The sequence below is a fragment of the Mandrillus leucophaeus genome, unplaced genomic scaffold (assembly GCF_000951045.1).
Source record: "Mandrillus leucophaeus isolate KB7577 unplaced genomic scaffold, Mleu.le_1.0 Scaffold388, whole genome shotgun sequence".
Taxonomy (NCBI): domain Eukaryota; kingdom Metazoa; phylum Chordata; class Mammalia; order Primates; family Cercopithecidae; genus Mandrillus; species Mandrillus leucophaeus.
Genome location: NW_012104120.1, coordinates 1,001,988 through 1,017,049, shown reverse-complemented (window position 1 = coordinate 1,017,049; position 15,062 = coordinate 1,001,988). Strand labels below are relative to the sequence as shown.

Genomic DNA, 15,062 nt, shown 5'->3' with positions numbered 1-15,062 from the left:
ACAACAATACACTGAAAAGACAACATCTGTGATGCAGTAGGCAAGTCACTCCTTCCTGTACTGCCCAGCTCCGCATGCTCCCTGACCATCCCTGCAGCAGCCCTGATGTGTCATTGTCCCCCTCTTAACCTGCGCTGCGGATGCTGCAGAGCTGGTCTCTGGAGCCTGGGTCTGGGCATTTCTCCTTAGATATGTAGAGGCCCAGGAAAGGTTTGGAGCCTAAGAAGCCCTAGGACTCCAGGTCTCCAGGGCAGCCCCAGCCTCTTGGAATGACTTTCCCTAATACCACAGGGGTGTTCTAATCCCAGGCAGAGCCAAGCTGCCCGTCACCAACTCCTATGTCCTCAACTTCCTTTCAAAACTTCTAGGATGGTAACACCTAATCCTCCAGCAATACTGAGACTTTTCTCCTTGTTCTGTTTTTCCCTTTTGAAGAAGCCAAGGCTCAGAGCAGTCGAGTCACCTAATCATGGTCTCATGTCACCTTATCAAGGTCTCACCCACTCACCTATTCAGTTCTCACCAGTTCAGTTCAGGGTGGCTTCTAAGCTGCCCTCCACAGCTCTGCCCACAGGACATTTGTATAAGTGAGGGGGTGCAGGGCCTTCCAGCCCCCTCCAACTCCGAAACTCAGCCCCCAAGATCAAATGGACTCTCTGAACCCACCCTGGGCCTACAGTTGTCGGGGACTGGATGGGAAGACGTAGAGCTCTAGGCTTTCACTCTGGGGACTTACCCAGAACATACTCTCCTCATGAGCTAAGGAGGCCGGCCGCCATCGGCTTACATCCCCCCACAACCCCTGGAGCTCAGAGAACTCTGAGGACAGAACTTGCCCTTCCACCTGCTTGGGCCTTACCCACAGGAGATACACTGCCTCTCTACCCATGCCCCTCCAACTCAGGCAGCCCAGGGACTTGCAACAGGCTGATTTTTTCTCATGTCCCTCTTAAGGCTCGGGGTTAGCCACACAAATCAAATCCCAGTGATAGGTCCAGACATCCTATCCTGAAACTACATCTAGTAAGACTAAAGTTAATCCTTTCCCCAAAGACAGTCTTACTCCTGTTCTCCCCCAAGCCCTTTCTGGGCCAGAAGCTTTGCCTGGACTCAAGCAATGGCAGACAAGTGCCCTCTGAGGACACAGAAGTGCATGCTCAGAACTGTGATTCTCCAAGTGGAGGCAGAAAGGCCCAGCCTTCCCAGCAGGTCTAAGGATATGCAAGGAGTGCATTCATCCGGAGGTGTTGGCAGCATCCCAGCCCCGCCCCATTCTCATAGTAAATCAGGCTCACTTCCATTGGCTGCATACGGTGGAGTGATGTGACCATATGTCACTTGAGCATTACACAAATCCTAACGAGCTAAAAATATGTTTGTTTTAGCTAATTGACCTCTTTGGCCTTCATAAAGTAGTTGGTAAACATCCTCAGATAATGATTTCCAAAGAGCAGACTGTGGGTCTCAGCTGTGCAGAGAAAGCCCACGTCCCTGAGACCACCTTCTCCAGCTGCCTGCTGAGGCACACAGGCATGCCTGCCTGCTGCCCGCTCAGCCAAGGCAGTGTTACCGGAGCTAGATTGGGACAGCTCTCCCGACACTCTGCCCTAGCCTTGTGACCACTGTCTGGGCAGTAGTTGTCTGTCTGTTAAGTGAGGGAAGTGCCCATTTCCAGGGGCATTCAGTGGCAAAGCAGGGCTTCCAGGTTCCGACCCCATAGCAGGACTTCTTGGATTTCTGCAGCCAGTCAGTTGCAAGCAGCACCCACATTATTTCTACGAGAAGTGGCAGGAGCTGGGATCTGAAGAGTCCAGCAATCTACCTTTCCCTGTTTCTTGTGCTCTATGCATTCGGAAGGAATGATCTGGATTCCATGTGAAGCCTGGGACCACAGAGACCCAAGACTTCCTGCTTGATTCTCCCTGCAAACTGCGGGCTGTGGGTTGAGCCTTCAAGAATCAGGAGTCACCTCTAGCCATTAACTCTCAGAGCTAACCTCATCTGAATGGGAATACTAGTCCTGTGACATCTGGAAGGTGGGCGCCTCTATACTCCACACCCTACGTGATGGTCCAGACACATAATTCCTAGCATTAGAAAGCTGTAGGGGGACCCCTTCTGTTCCCTGGAGGCATTAATGGTACATAGAAATAAATCTCAGGCTCTGAGGCTGATGCCAGCCTCAGACTCAGCCTCTGTACTATATGGGCCAACTGTAGCCCCAAGGGCTTCTTCTTGCTGCAACCCCTATCTGTCCCCACCTAAAACAATGGGCTTCTATTAGTTACAAAACTCTCTGGCCTGTTTTTTTTTTTTTTAGCTATGAAACAGAGATAATATCTAATACAGAGAACTTGCCAGTAATGAGTGCTTCCTACTTGCTGGGTACTGGGAAGAAGTGCTTTACACATATTTTCTCACTTAATCTACACAAAAAGTAATTAAGACACTTCCCTGAGGCCACGGGAGAGACAGTGGCAGAACCAGTTCTCCAAGGAGGACTTGCGAGTTAATAACTGAACTCTGCAAGGCTCTGGTGGAAACTGTCAGCTTGTAAAGGATGGAGCACAGTGTCTGGCATGTGGCAGGAACTAAAATAATGGCAGCGATTAATGTTGTGATATGCAGACGCAGCACAGCAAGATAAGATGCAATGTACCTTCTGGGTCAAACCACCCTGGCCACTCCTCCCCGATACCCAGGGTTGATGTGATTGAATTAGACAGGATTAAAGGCTTACTGGAGCTGGAAGCCTTGCTCCAACTCAGGAGTTTAGCCTCAGACCTTCTGTCCACCAGCTGAGGAGGACAAGGGCAGAAGGCAGCTGCACAGAGCAGGGCCACGGCCTTGCACACAGTCCAGGGGGCTTTTGTGCAAGAGCCAGGCCTCCCCCTGGGTCCCATGATGAGAGAATGGGTTCTGCTCATGTCTATGCTGCTCTGTGGCCTGGCTGGCCCCACACACCTGTTCCAGCCAAGCCTGGTGCTGGACATGGCCAAGGTCCTCTTGGATAACTACTGCTTCCCAGAGAACCTGCTGGGCATGCAGGAAGCCATCCAGCAGGCCATCAAGAGCCACGAGATTCTGAGCATCTCAGACCCGCAGACGCTGGCCAGTGTGCTGACAGCTGGGGTGCAGAGCTCCCTGAACGACCCTCGCCTGGTCATCTCCTATGAGCCCAGCACCCCCGAGCCTCCCCCACAAGTCCCAGCACTCACCAGTCTCTCAGAAGAGGAACTGCTTGCCTGGCTGCAAAGGGGCCTCCGCCATGAGGTTCTGGAGGGTAATGTGGGCTACCTGCGGGTGGACAGCGTTCCCGGCCAGGAGGTGCTGAGCATGATGGGGGAGTTCCTGGTGGCCCACGTGTGGGGGAAGCTCATGGGCACCTCCGCCTTAGTGCTGGATCTCCGGCACTGCACGGGAGGCCAGATCTCCGGCATTCCCTACATCATCTCCTACCTGCACCCAGGGAACACCATCCTGCACGTGGACACTATCTACAACCGCCCCTCCAACACCACCACAGAGATCTGGACCTTGCCCCAGGTCCTGGGAGAAAGGTACGGTGCTGACAAGGATGTGGTGGTCCTCACCAGCAGCCAGACCAAAGGCGTGGCCGAGGACATCGCGCACATCCTCAAGCAGATGCGCAGGGCCATCGTGGTGGGCGAGCGGACTGGAGGAGGGGCCCTGGACCTCCGGAAGCTGAGGATAGGCGAGTCTGACTTCTTCTTCACTGTGCCCGTGTCCAGGTCCCTGGGGCCCCTGGGTGGAGGCAGCCAGACATGGGAGGGCAGCGGAGTGCTGCCCTGTGTGGGGACACCGGCCGAGCAGGCCCTGGAGAAAGCCCTGGACATCCTCACTCTTCGCAGCGCCCTTCCAGGGGTGGTCCACTGCCTCCAGGAGGCACTGAAGGACTACTACACGCTGGTGGACCGTGTGCCTACCCTGCTGCAGCACCTGGCCAGCATGGACTTCTCCACCGTGGTCTCCGAAGACGATCTGGTCACCAAGCTCAATGCCGGCCTGCAGGCTGCATCGGAGGATCCCAGGCTCCTGGTGCGAGCCATCAGGCCCAGAGAAACCCCATCTGGGCCGGTGCCCGATGCTGCAGCTGAAGACCCACCAGGGGCAGCCCCAGAGTTGCCTGAGGACGACGCTATCCGGCAAGCACTGGTGGAGTCTGTGTTCCAGGTGTCGGTGCTGCCTGGCAACGTGGGCTACCTGCGTTTCGATAGTTTTGCTGACGCCTCCATGCTGGGTGTTTTGGCCCCATATGTCCTGCGCCAGGTGTGGGAGCCGTTACAGGACACGGAGCACCTCATCATGGACCTGCGCCACAACCCCGGAGGGCCATCCTCCGCTGTGCCCCTGCTCCTGTCCTACTTCCAGGGCCCCGAGGCCGGCCCCGTTCACCTCTTCACCACCTATGATCGCCGCACCAACATCACACAGGAGCACTTCAGCCACATGGAGCTCCCGGGCCCACGCTACAGCACCCAACGTGGGGTGTATCTGCTCACCAGCCACCGCACCGCCACGGCCGCCGAGGAGTTCGCCTTCCTCATGCAGTCGCTGGGCTGGGCCACGCTGGTAGGTGAGATCACCGCGGGCAACCTACTGCACACCCTCACCGTGCCGCTGCTAGACACGCCGGAAGGAAGCCTCGCACTTACCGTGCCGGTCCTCACCTTCATCGACAATCATGGCGAGGCCTGGCTGGGTGGTGGAGTGGTGCCTGATGCCATCGTGCTGGCGGAGGAGGCCCTGGACAAAGCCCAGGAAGTGCTGGAGTTCCACCAGAGCCTGGGGGCCTTGGTGGAGGGCACAGGGCACCTGCTGGAGGCCCACTATGCTCGCCCAGAAGTCGTGGGCCAGACCAGTGCCCTGCTGCGGGCCAAGCTGGCCCAGGGCGCCTATCGCACAGCTGTGGACTTGGAGTCTCTGGCCTCTCAGCTCACAGCAGACCTGCAGGAGGTGTCTGGGGACCACCGCCTGCTAGTGTTCCACAGCCCTGGTGAGCTGGTGGTAGAGGAAGCACCCCCACCACCCCCTGCTGTCCCCTCTCCAGAGGAGCTCACCTACCTTATTGAGGCCCTGTTTAAGACAGAGGTGCTGCCCGGCCAGCTGGGCTACCTGCGTTTTGACGCCATGGCTGAACTGGAGACAGTGAAGGCTGTGGGGCCACAGCTTGTGCGGCTGGTATGGCAACAGCTGGTGGACACCGCTGCGCTGGTGATCGACCTGCGCTACAACCCTGGCAGCTACTCCACGGCCATCCCGCTGCTCTGTTCCTACTTCTTTGAGGCAGAACCCCGCCAGCACCTGTATTCTGTCTTTGACAGGGCCACCTCGAAAGTCATGGAGGTGTGGACCCTGCCTCAGGTCGCGGGCCAGCGCTATGGCTCACACAAGGATCTCTACATCCTGATAAGCCACACCAGTGGCTCTGCGGCCGAGGCCTTTGCACACACCATGCAGGACCTGCAGCGGGCCACGGTCATTGGGGAGCCCACAGCTGGAGGGGCACTCTCTGTGGGCATCTACCAGGTGGGCAGCAGCCCCTTATACGCATCCATGCCCACCCAGATGGCCCTGAGTGCCACCACAGGCAAGGCCTGGGACCTGGCTGGCGTGGAGCCCGACATCACTGTGCCCATGAGCGAAGCCCTTTCCACAGCCCAGGACATAGTGGCTCTGCGTGCCAAGGTGCCCACGGTGCTGCAGACGGCCGGGAAGCTGGTGGCTGATAACTATGCTTCCGCCGAGCTGGGGGCCAAGATGGCCGTCAAACTGAGCGGTCTGCAGAGCCGCTACTCCAGGGTGACCTCAGAAGTGGCCCTGGCCGAGATCCTGGGGGCCGACCTGCAGATGCTCTCCGGAGACCCACACCTGAAGGCAGCCCATATCCCTGAGAATGCCAAGGACCGCATTCCTGGAATTGTCCCTATGCAGGTGAGACCCAAGGGAGACCTGGTTGAGCCCAGTCCTGGGAGTGAGTTGGCCCATTGTCTGCCCAGGCCGGGCTCTGTGCGCAGTGCATGACAATGGCTTTTAGATTTGTTCTCATGTTTAAGTTTTGACCAGTCAAGTCCTTTCCTCTTTCTCAACCTGTTCCATCCACTCTCTGTGACCCTGCGGTTGCTGAACACCTCTGTTGAACATGCATATTAGGTTGGTGCAAAAGTACTTTCAATGGCAAAGCCTGCAATTATTTTTGCACCCACCTCACAGGAAGCCAGTTTGAAAGCCAACCAATACTCACAGGAAGCCAGTTTGGAAGCCCCTGGGATAGAAGGCATTTCAGCCTTGGCTGGGTGGAAGGTGAGTGATGGCAGGGCTTCTCATTGTCAGTGTTGGGGAAGAGGCCAACACCTGGCAGAGGTGGCCGTGGGCTTTACCAAGTGCCCCACCGCTGGCCGAGAGTTCCACCTAGGCAGCACTCACACCTCCACGCTGTTCTACCTGTGGTTTTGCTGCATCATCACGATTGTAAAGGGCAGCATTTGTCGTGGGATCCCTTGTGAGGAGGGTCTGAGACCAGGGCTTGAGTGCAGGCAGTTTGTCTGGGAGGCCATTGCTGAAGCAGGTGTGAAGGAGGGAGTAGGGAGAGTGAGACTGGAAGCTGACAAGCAGATGCCTCAAAGCTGTTCTGCTGAAGCAAGGACACTGATGAGTGTGGGGATGCTCCCAGGCACAGTCCTCTGCAGGTGGGGCCCAGTGGCTCCTGTCCCACATTGGCCAAGAGTTGCCCTGAGGACATCACTCAGGGTGGGGCAGGCTCCCCCTTCTTGGAGAAGGCCTGAGCTGAGGGTGAAAAGACAAGGCTGTGCTATAGGAGAGCCTGTCAGTGGGGCCAGGGGCAGCTGAAAGCAGAGGGGGCTGAGAGCGCCAAAAACATCTGCTACAGAATTGTTATCCCCATTTTTCACAACTGAGGCCTGGAGAGGAGCAGAGGAGAGTGGCCTGGGGCCAGAGAGCTGTGACTGAGGGCAGGGCAGGGCCTGGAGGGCGGTGTCTCTGTCAACGAAGGCTCCTGGTCCCAGTCAAGCTCACCAAGTCCTGCCTCCCTCCAGCAGCCTTAGAGAGGGAGGAGGAGGTGCATCCACGTGGGAGTAGCCTGTGCTAGGCTTGCAGGATCCCCGGTTTCCAAATCAACTGCTCCATCCTTTCCAATATAGCCAAGGTTCACGATTTGAGGTCAGATGTAGATTCAGATTCTGGCTCCACCACTTACTGACTGTGTGACCTGAGACTAGTTACTTAATCTCTCTGTGCTTCAGTTTTTCCATGGAAAAGATGGGGGTCATGTTATCTCCTGCACAGGTGGCTGTGAGGATGATGATAAGCTCTACAAAGTACTCAGTACAGGGCCAGGCGCCTGGTACAGGTAACTAACATCTTCCAGTCCTGCCCCAGTGGAGGGGAAGGTGAGCTCGGAGGCGTTAGGAAGTATCTGGTGAGGTTGGAGAGGTCAGAGGGGAGACCATTCCTGGGCCTTCTAGCCTTCTCACATCTCAGACATGCCACTGGGAAAGTCCCTGGTATCTACTAACTCCTTCAGAAATGTCAGTTCCTGTCCCATGCCCTTAATATTTCCCATGACATAAAGGCGATCCGTGGTGCCTGCTTTCCTGGACTCTAAAACCAGCTGCTCCTCCTGACACTGAGTAGGACCTCCAACTCTTACAGATCCCTTCCCCTGAAGTCTTTGAAGAGCTGATCAAGTTTTCCTTCCACACTAATGTGTTTGAGGACAACATTGGCTACTTGAGGTTTGACATGTTTGGGGACGGTGAGCTGCTCACCCAGGTCTCCAAGCTGCTGGTGGAGCACATCTGGAAGAAGATCATGCACACGGATGCCATGATCATCGACATGAGGTCAGTGGCCAGGGGTCGGTGCTTCCCAGCCAGGACGCAGGACTGCCGGGGAAAAGCAAAACCAAGGGCCAAAACAAGGAAAAAAAAGAAACCCGCAAAAAAACAAAAGAACTGAAGGGGCCAAGCCCCCCGCCCAACAAGACCCCAACCAAGTAACCCAAGGAATCCTGGTTCAATGCAAGGCGGGCCCAGCAACGGGCAGTTTTGGAAAACTCCCCAAAGAATCCAAAGGGCAATCCAAAATGAAAAATAACCCCAAATTTGCCTGGTCATAGGATTCAGTGGGGAGGAGAGGAAGGAGACGTTAAAAACACTGATTCCTGGGCCCCACTCCTCCCTTACTGACTCAGAAGCTCCAGCGGACAGGCCCGATAATCTCTATTTGACAGGCATCCCAGGTGATTCTGATGGCCAGTGGCGTGTGAGACAGCCAGGCCTCCCACCTGGGAAGGTGCCTCATGTCATACAAAATCAACTCATGACAACCCTGGTCACATGAATCGTCATACAGGCAGAATTTGGAAATCGCACAGGGAGAATTTAGAAATTAATCACTATTGTTATCAAAAGAATTCTTTGCATCACCAAATGATTGTCAGAAGGATGTCTTCAGCTAGCCACCTCCCCTCTGTTTCTGTAAAACTGTGCCTCATATGTCGTGAGTTTACATCATGGACTAGGGGTAGGAGGTGGATGAGCACCCTCAGGCAGTGGCCAGACCTGGCATCCCGTGACTCTGGGGTCCATTGGTGGACATGCCCTGGCACCCTCAATGGGCAGGCTGCCTTCCTCAGACGTGACCCTTCCACGCTCCCCTGTTGTCTAAAAGAAGTGGCAGGGGGTGGCAGAGCAGGAGCATTCACCCAGCTCCAGTTCTCTAGCCCTCAGTGCTCACTCACATGGTTCTTAGTGGTCACTAGGTGGCTCTCAGTCCTGCACCCACTGCTTCTCCTCCCTGGGAGAAGAAAGAACATTAAGGCTAAAACATTAGCCCTGGCTCCAGTTCTGTGTGTGTTCACAGCCCGAGCTTGAGGTTCCTGTGGTCTCTCTGATCATTTTTTTTCTTTAGAAGTTCTGTTGAGCACCCGAATGACACTCATGTTAAGTCCCTTTCTTCTGAATATGCCATTTACACTTTTTAAAGAGGAGATGGCCCCAGCCTGCAAGTGCACTTTGCTTAAAGACCCTTCCACCCCTGAGGTTTGTTTGGAGGTTCAGACACTGACATCACAGGCCCAGAACCCAGCCCGGTCATCCCAGGCCATCAACTGGATGAGGCTGCTTAACATGTCACTAGCCCCAGTGGGGAGACAGGGCCCCAATGAGGTCACACAGTGGGACAAATCTAAATGGCCTGGGAGAAATGCAGGCTCCCTTTCTTCCAATGTGGCTCCATAAGCCTGAATATTTCAACACACTAAGTGCCCTGTTAAGACACCTGAACTAAGACAGCCGGTAGGTGTCATAAGATTGTCACAGAATGCAACCGGGAAAAACAATGTTTCCCAAAATGTGTTCCACTCATAGGCAGATATGGGTGCAGGGGAGCAGTCCATGGTCAATAAATGGGGGAAACTGATCAACAAGTTTCTGACTGCAGGACTTGTCAGGGCCTTTTATACATATACACACACACACACACACACACACACACACACACACACACATATATATATATATATTTTGAGATGGGGTCTCACTCTGTCACCCAGGCTGGAGTGCAGTGGCGCGATCTCAGTTTACTGGAAGCTCCGCCTCCCAGGTTCACACCATTCTCCTGCCTCAGCCTCCCAAGTAGCTGGGACTACAGGTGCCTGCCACCACGCCCGGCTAATTTTTTGTATTTTTAGTAGAGATGGGATTTCACTGTGTTAGCCAGGATGGTCTCGATCTCATGACCTTGTGATCCACCCACCTCAGCCTCCCAAAGTGCTGGGATTACAGGCGTGACCCACTGCACCCGACTGGTCCTTTAATATATTAACATGTGTTAATTATATAGCAGAAGGAAAGGATAACATATTTGACCACAAAGTTTCTTGTTCTCAAGAGACTAGTACTCTTGGAAATACTCTGGAAAATGCCAACCCATGGTATTCTAAAGGAGGAAGAGGCAGTACATTGAGGCTGCCAAGAATTAGAACCGTCCATGGGAGAAAGATCCTGGCCTCCCCGAGGGGCACAGAGGGCCTCACTGTGAGCTCAGCCCCTGAACAGGCTCTGCTTCCCATCCCTCAGGTTCAACATCGGTGGCCCCACATCCTCCATTCCCATCTTGTGCTCCTACTTCTTTGATGAAGGCCCTCCAATTCTGCTGGATAAGATCTACAGCCGGCCTGATGACTCCATCAGTGAACTCTGGACACACGCCCAGGTTGTAGGTACGTGGAGAAGCTTTCCCCTTTCTACTGTCATTCTAGAAGCTTCTGGGAAACCAGGGAAAGACAGCTTGAGTGTAGGTAAAAGTCCTAGTAACCAGACTGTAAAGCCCTGTCCTAGTCCAGGCACTAGATGTGCATGATCTCGAATCCCTGAAAAGCATGTATCACTACGCCCGTTTTCTAGAGGAAAAAAAAGTGGGGATTGACTAGGTCAAGTATCTTTTCTAGGGTCATGCAGCTAATAAGTGGAACCCAAAATGTGAATATTAGTTTGTCTAATACCAAAATTTCCCCCAGGCTTAGCACTATGATCACCAGCCTGCAGGACAAATGCAGAATTTGAAGGATTCTCCCCGCCCCTTACCAACCCCAATGGGCATTTCCAGTGCTCACCATACTTGAGCTCTCAGCTGCAGTGCCACACACTTGCCTGGAAAGGTCATGATGCTCATCAGGCTTCTGTTCACTGCCCTGGACACAGAGCTGTGGCTACAGGAGCAAAGGCAGGCCCTGAGCTAGCTTTACAGAACCATGACTCTCAAAGCCCCATTCCAGGGTGGACGGCCTCCATCTATCTTCCCTGCCCAGTGTGTAAGACCAAGGAACTTGTGCTCCTATCCAACGAGAAAGGACTGGAGAGATCAATGGGGGTGTGCCTGTGACCAGAGAAACACGCCATCATTTTCATGTCCATGCTTCTGTAATACACAGGCATTTTGCTGTAGCTTCTAGGACATACATTCAATAATATTACGAAGTGTAAATACAAATCAGAACCAGGTGAATTCTAAATTCAAATAGATGTTCAAGACTGGAAGTTAAAGATAGACTCAATTCTACAGATAGTGAGGTCCCAGAACTGTGAGGTCCAATATGGGAGCCACAAGCCACCTGTGGCCACCGAGCATTTGAAATGTGGCTCTCCCAAGTGGAGATGTGCTGGAGGTGTAACATGCGTACCAGATTTTGAAGACATTACGAAAAAAAACCTCATTAATAATTTTATTTGATTACATTTTGAAATGGATGTATTTTGGATACATTGGCTTAAACAAAACATGATTAAAATTAACACCGGGGATTTCTTTTTGCTTGCTCAACATGGCTACTAGGAAAACTAAAATGACATCTATGGGCAGCATTCTGGCTCACGTTGCATTCCTGTTGGACAGTGCTGTCCTAGAGGGTTGTTCTTATGACATCACAAATTGGGTTTTTCTGAGTCCAAAGTGAAAAGGAAGTCAGGTCAGTTTAAGTGTTTTCATTATTCATTAAGAGAGAGGACGTCCCTTTCTCAGGAGAGTCAAGTCTTTCCTATCACTTGGCATAAAAAGGCCTCATTGGGAGTTGTCAAGCACTGAAATCCTCGTGATTAGGCATACATTCTTGTCCCCATTTTACGGATGCAGAAATCAAGGCTCAGAGAAGTCAAGTGGCTCACAAGTGGACACAAGGACACAGACCGAAACCCCAGGGCCTCCTCCATCACTGCAGGCCCAGGCAGGATAGAGAAGACAGGTGCTCCAGGGTCCTGACATGACCCCTATCCTGAAGGGCCTTATGTCTTCCAGGTGAACGCTATGGCTCCAAGAAGAGCATGGTCATTCTGACCAGCAGTGTGACGGCCGGCACTGCGGAGGAGTTCACCTACATCATGAAGAGGCTGGGCCGGGCCCTGGTCATCGGGGAGGTGACCAGCGGGGGTTGCCAGCCACCACAGACCTACCACGTGGATGACACCAACCTCTACCTCACTATCCCCACGGCCCGTTCTGTGGGGGCCTCGGATGGCAGCTCCTGGGAAGGGGTCGGGGTGACACCCCATATGGTTGTCCCTGCAGAAGAGGCTCTCACCAGGGCCAAGGAGATGCTCCAGCACAACCAACTGAGGGTGAAGCGGAGCCCAGGCCTGCAGGACCACCCGTAGGGAAGGGCCCCATAGGCACAGCCCCAGGACAAACAGAACCTCTGGGATACACACCAAGGGCACTCCTGCAGGTGGCCCGGCCTGAGGTTCCCAGGGGCAGCAGAGGGGCCTGCTGAGCTCTGGTTAGGCTAGAGCTGGAGGTATGTATACATACACACACACACACACACACACACACACGTATATACACATATATATGTGTATGTATATGTATACATATATATATGGCTTTCCCATAACAGCCTGAATTTTTAAAAAGTTCCTTCTAGGTGGTAGAACTTGGGGTGGTATTTTTACCTTTCTTCTTCATACTTTGCTCTTTTTCTTAAATACTCATTAATGTGCATATATCATTGTTTTCAGATGCAGCTGTCATTATTCCAAAATATAAAAAATAAAGAAGATAAAATAAATTATATAACTGAGCCATTAACCACAATTTAGTGATCACCAGTGGTTGTTAAATCTCTTTTTTCATGGGTTTTTCATTCATATTATTTGGATCTTCCGGATCTGCCCTGCTGGCCTCTATGGACAGCTGACTCTGTTTAAGATGTGGCGCAAGATGCTATGGGGTCAGCAGGTGGCAAAGGTCCTGTGGATCTTAAATAGGGAAAGGGCTGGTGCAGCCCTTCTGCTGGTGATGTACACATGCTGGCTGTGTCTCTTCTGAGCCTCATGCCGGCTGCATAGCTGGCCACTCTCATTTTCTACCCAGGAGCCAGCTGAGACACAGACAAACTCCGCAGCTCACCCAAGGTCACACAGCCAGCACGGTGGACCTGTGTCCTCCTTTGGGCCACCCAGCATTTGCAGCACCTTTGGGTGATCAGAGAATCACTGCCCATAGGAACTGGTAGGAAACAGTGATGTCAGCCCCGCCTGGGTGGGAAACCAGCCCGGCCACTTCCCCAGCTGAGTGGTTCTGGGCAATTTGTTTCACTTCTCTGGGCCTCAGTTTCTTCATCTGTTCAATGGGAAGAATAATAATACACTTGGAGTTGTGAGAATGAAGTGAGTCAATCTAGTGCCCAGCCAATGTTAGCTGTCATAATTTCTCCGCTACAAAGCTGAACACCCTGGAAGCCCACTGTTCCAGCCCTCCTGGCAGTAGGGCATGGGCATGTGGTCCTGCCTTGGTCAACCAGAAGCTCCTGTGCAAGACGTCTAATCTGGAGCAAGCGGCCAGGGAGCCTGGGCAGTGGCCATCTGCCAGAAGCCTAGTGTATAAGGACAGCACAGCCATGCCCTATGCTTAGCAGGGACAGCAGCAGCACCCTCAAGAGGTGCTTCCCAGACTTCCCGGTGTGACTTTGGCTGTGGTCCTGGTGGAGTGACCCATTGTCCCTACCCATTGCTCAGCCAGGTCCCCCAGCCCACCCATCTAGGACTAGGCACCATCCGGGGTCTTTCATGAAATCCCTGTCTGCTTCCATCCACCAAAGACTTTTCTGTAATAAACAGCACAGTCTGGTGCAGCGGGTTAAAGGGTAGGTGGGATTTGAACCCATCTCTGTACAGTTCCAAAGATCCTTCTGTTTCCACCACATCATGAAGAGGCCCTGGGCCTGATCTGGAAAGGGGGTTTGAGATAGACAGGAGCGAAAGTCCTCTGCATAGCAAAGTACAGGTTCAGCCTTCCTAAATGCAAGCCTTCTTGCATTGCTACCTGCTTGCAGGCACAAGACTGGAGGAAAAGGAAAAGGAAAACAAAATCCCATCAGGTCTCTTTTCTGGTGGGACACCCAGATGGCCAAGAACTGCTTAGAAGTCTCTGTTCAGATGAGCCCTGGGCCCCTTCAACTCTCTATGCCCTGGTCTGAGCTCATGGCCTGCACCCTGCCAAATCCTACTTACCTCCAGCTCACATCTTGCACATAGCCACAGCTCCTTCCAGACACTCGGATTCCCTCCTCTCTGTCCCCCACACCTCTCACCCAGTGTCCACAGTGATCAGGACCCAAGGTAAGTTAATACCTGAGTTAATGTCACTCTGCTCCGCACTCAGCCTGCCATCTTCTTTGCCTTGTCTTGGGGTCCCAGTTTTGTGCCTAAATCCCTGACACAGCTTCCTGCCCCATCTCTGTGGCCTGACCTGCAGCTAGGGGTTCATCTTCACTGGAAGGGCATTGTTAGGTGATGCAGACACTTCTGGAAGGTCATATTTATCTGTCCTTCTTGCAGATGTGATGGAGAGGTAAGTCAACCAGGACCAAGCAGGGGTTCATTTGACTGGCATTCAGGGGTGCTGGAGTGCCCCTCGGAGTCAGCTCAGCCCTGTTGTGACAGCATGTACAATAAATGGATTATAAAGGCCCTGGCAGGGACTCAAAGCTGGCTCTCTGGGGGAAGACAGGCCGAGGAGTTTCCCTATTGTTTACCATCAAAGGCCAGGCCACACTCTGGGCAACCAAGCCAGAGCCATTGGGTAGAGAAAGGAACTCAGGGTATGCTGGGTCCATCTCTCCCTGCCTTTCTTTCCCCTCCAGGGCAGATCCTGAGGATGCCAGGCTAGCCACAGGGCAAGTGGTGGAAACAGAGCTGTCTCAGACCTGGTACCCGGCGCCAGAGAAGACTTGGGGGACCAGATGTTAGCAGCAGGGGCAGGGCATGGGCACAGTCCACTCATGGGCATCTTTGCAGTCTGACCAGGGACTGACAGCACAGAGCTGGGGGGCATGGTGGGGGTGGTGACTCTGGGTGCTGGGGGCTCATTCCCAGGTGCTCTTGGTCAGCAACAAGCCATGCCTCTGCCAGGCTCTGTAAGGAGAGGAAGGAAAAGGTGACCTTCACTTCCAAGTCCTTGCTGGAGACGTGGTGACCCCCATCCAGGGAAGGAGGAACCAGGGACTACTGCAGTGATATGCTTCA

At 53.5% G+C, this 15,062-nt stretch overlaps 1 protein-coding gene across 1 annotated transcript; it reads left to right on the top strand.

Annotated features, from left to right (window-relative positions):
* The first annotated feature begins 2,786 nt into the window (after positions 1-2,786).
* On the top strand, positions 2,787-12,626 carry RBP3 (retinol binding protein 3, interstitial). Its single transcript, XM_011990910.1, has 4 exons — positions 2,787-5,955; positions 7,693-7,883; positions 10,122-10,264; positions 11,836-12,626. Exons 1-4 carry the CDS (start codon positions 2,902-2,904, stop codon positions 12,189-12,191), a joined length of 3,744 nt encoding a protein of 1,247 aa, XP_011846300.1. The 5' UTR covers positions 2,787-2,901; the 3' UTR covers positions 12,192-12,626.
* Positions 12,627-15,062: the final 2,436 nt, after the last annotated feature.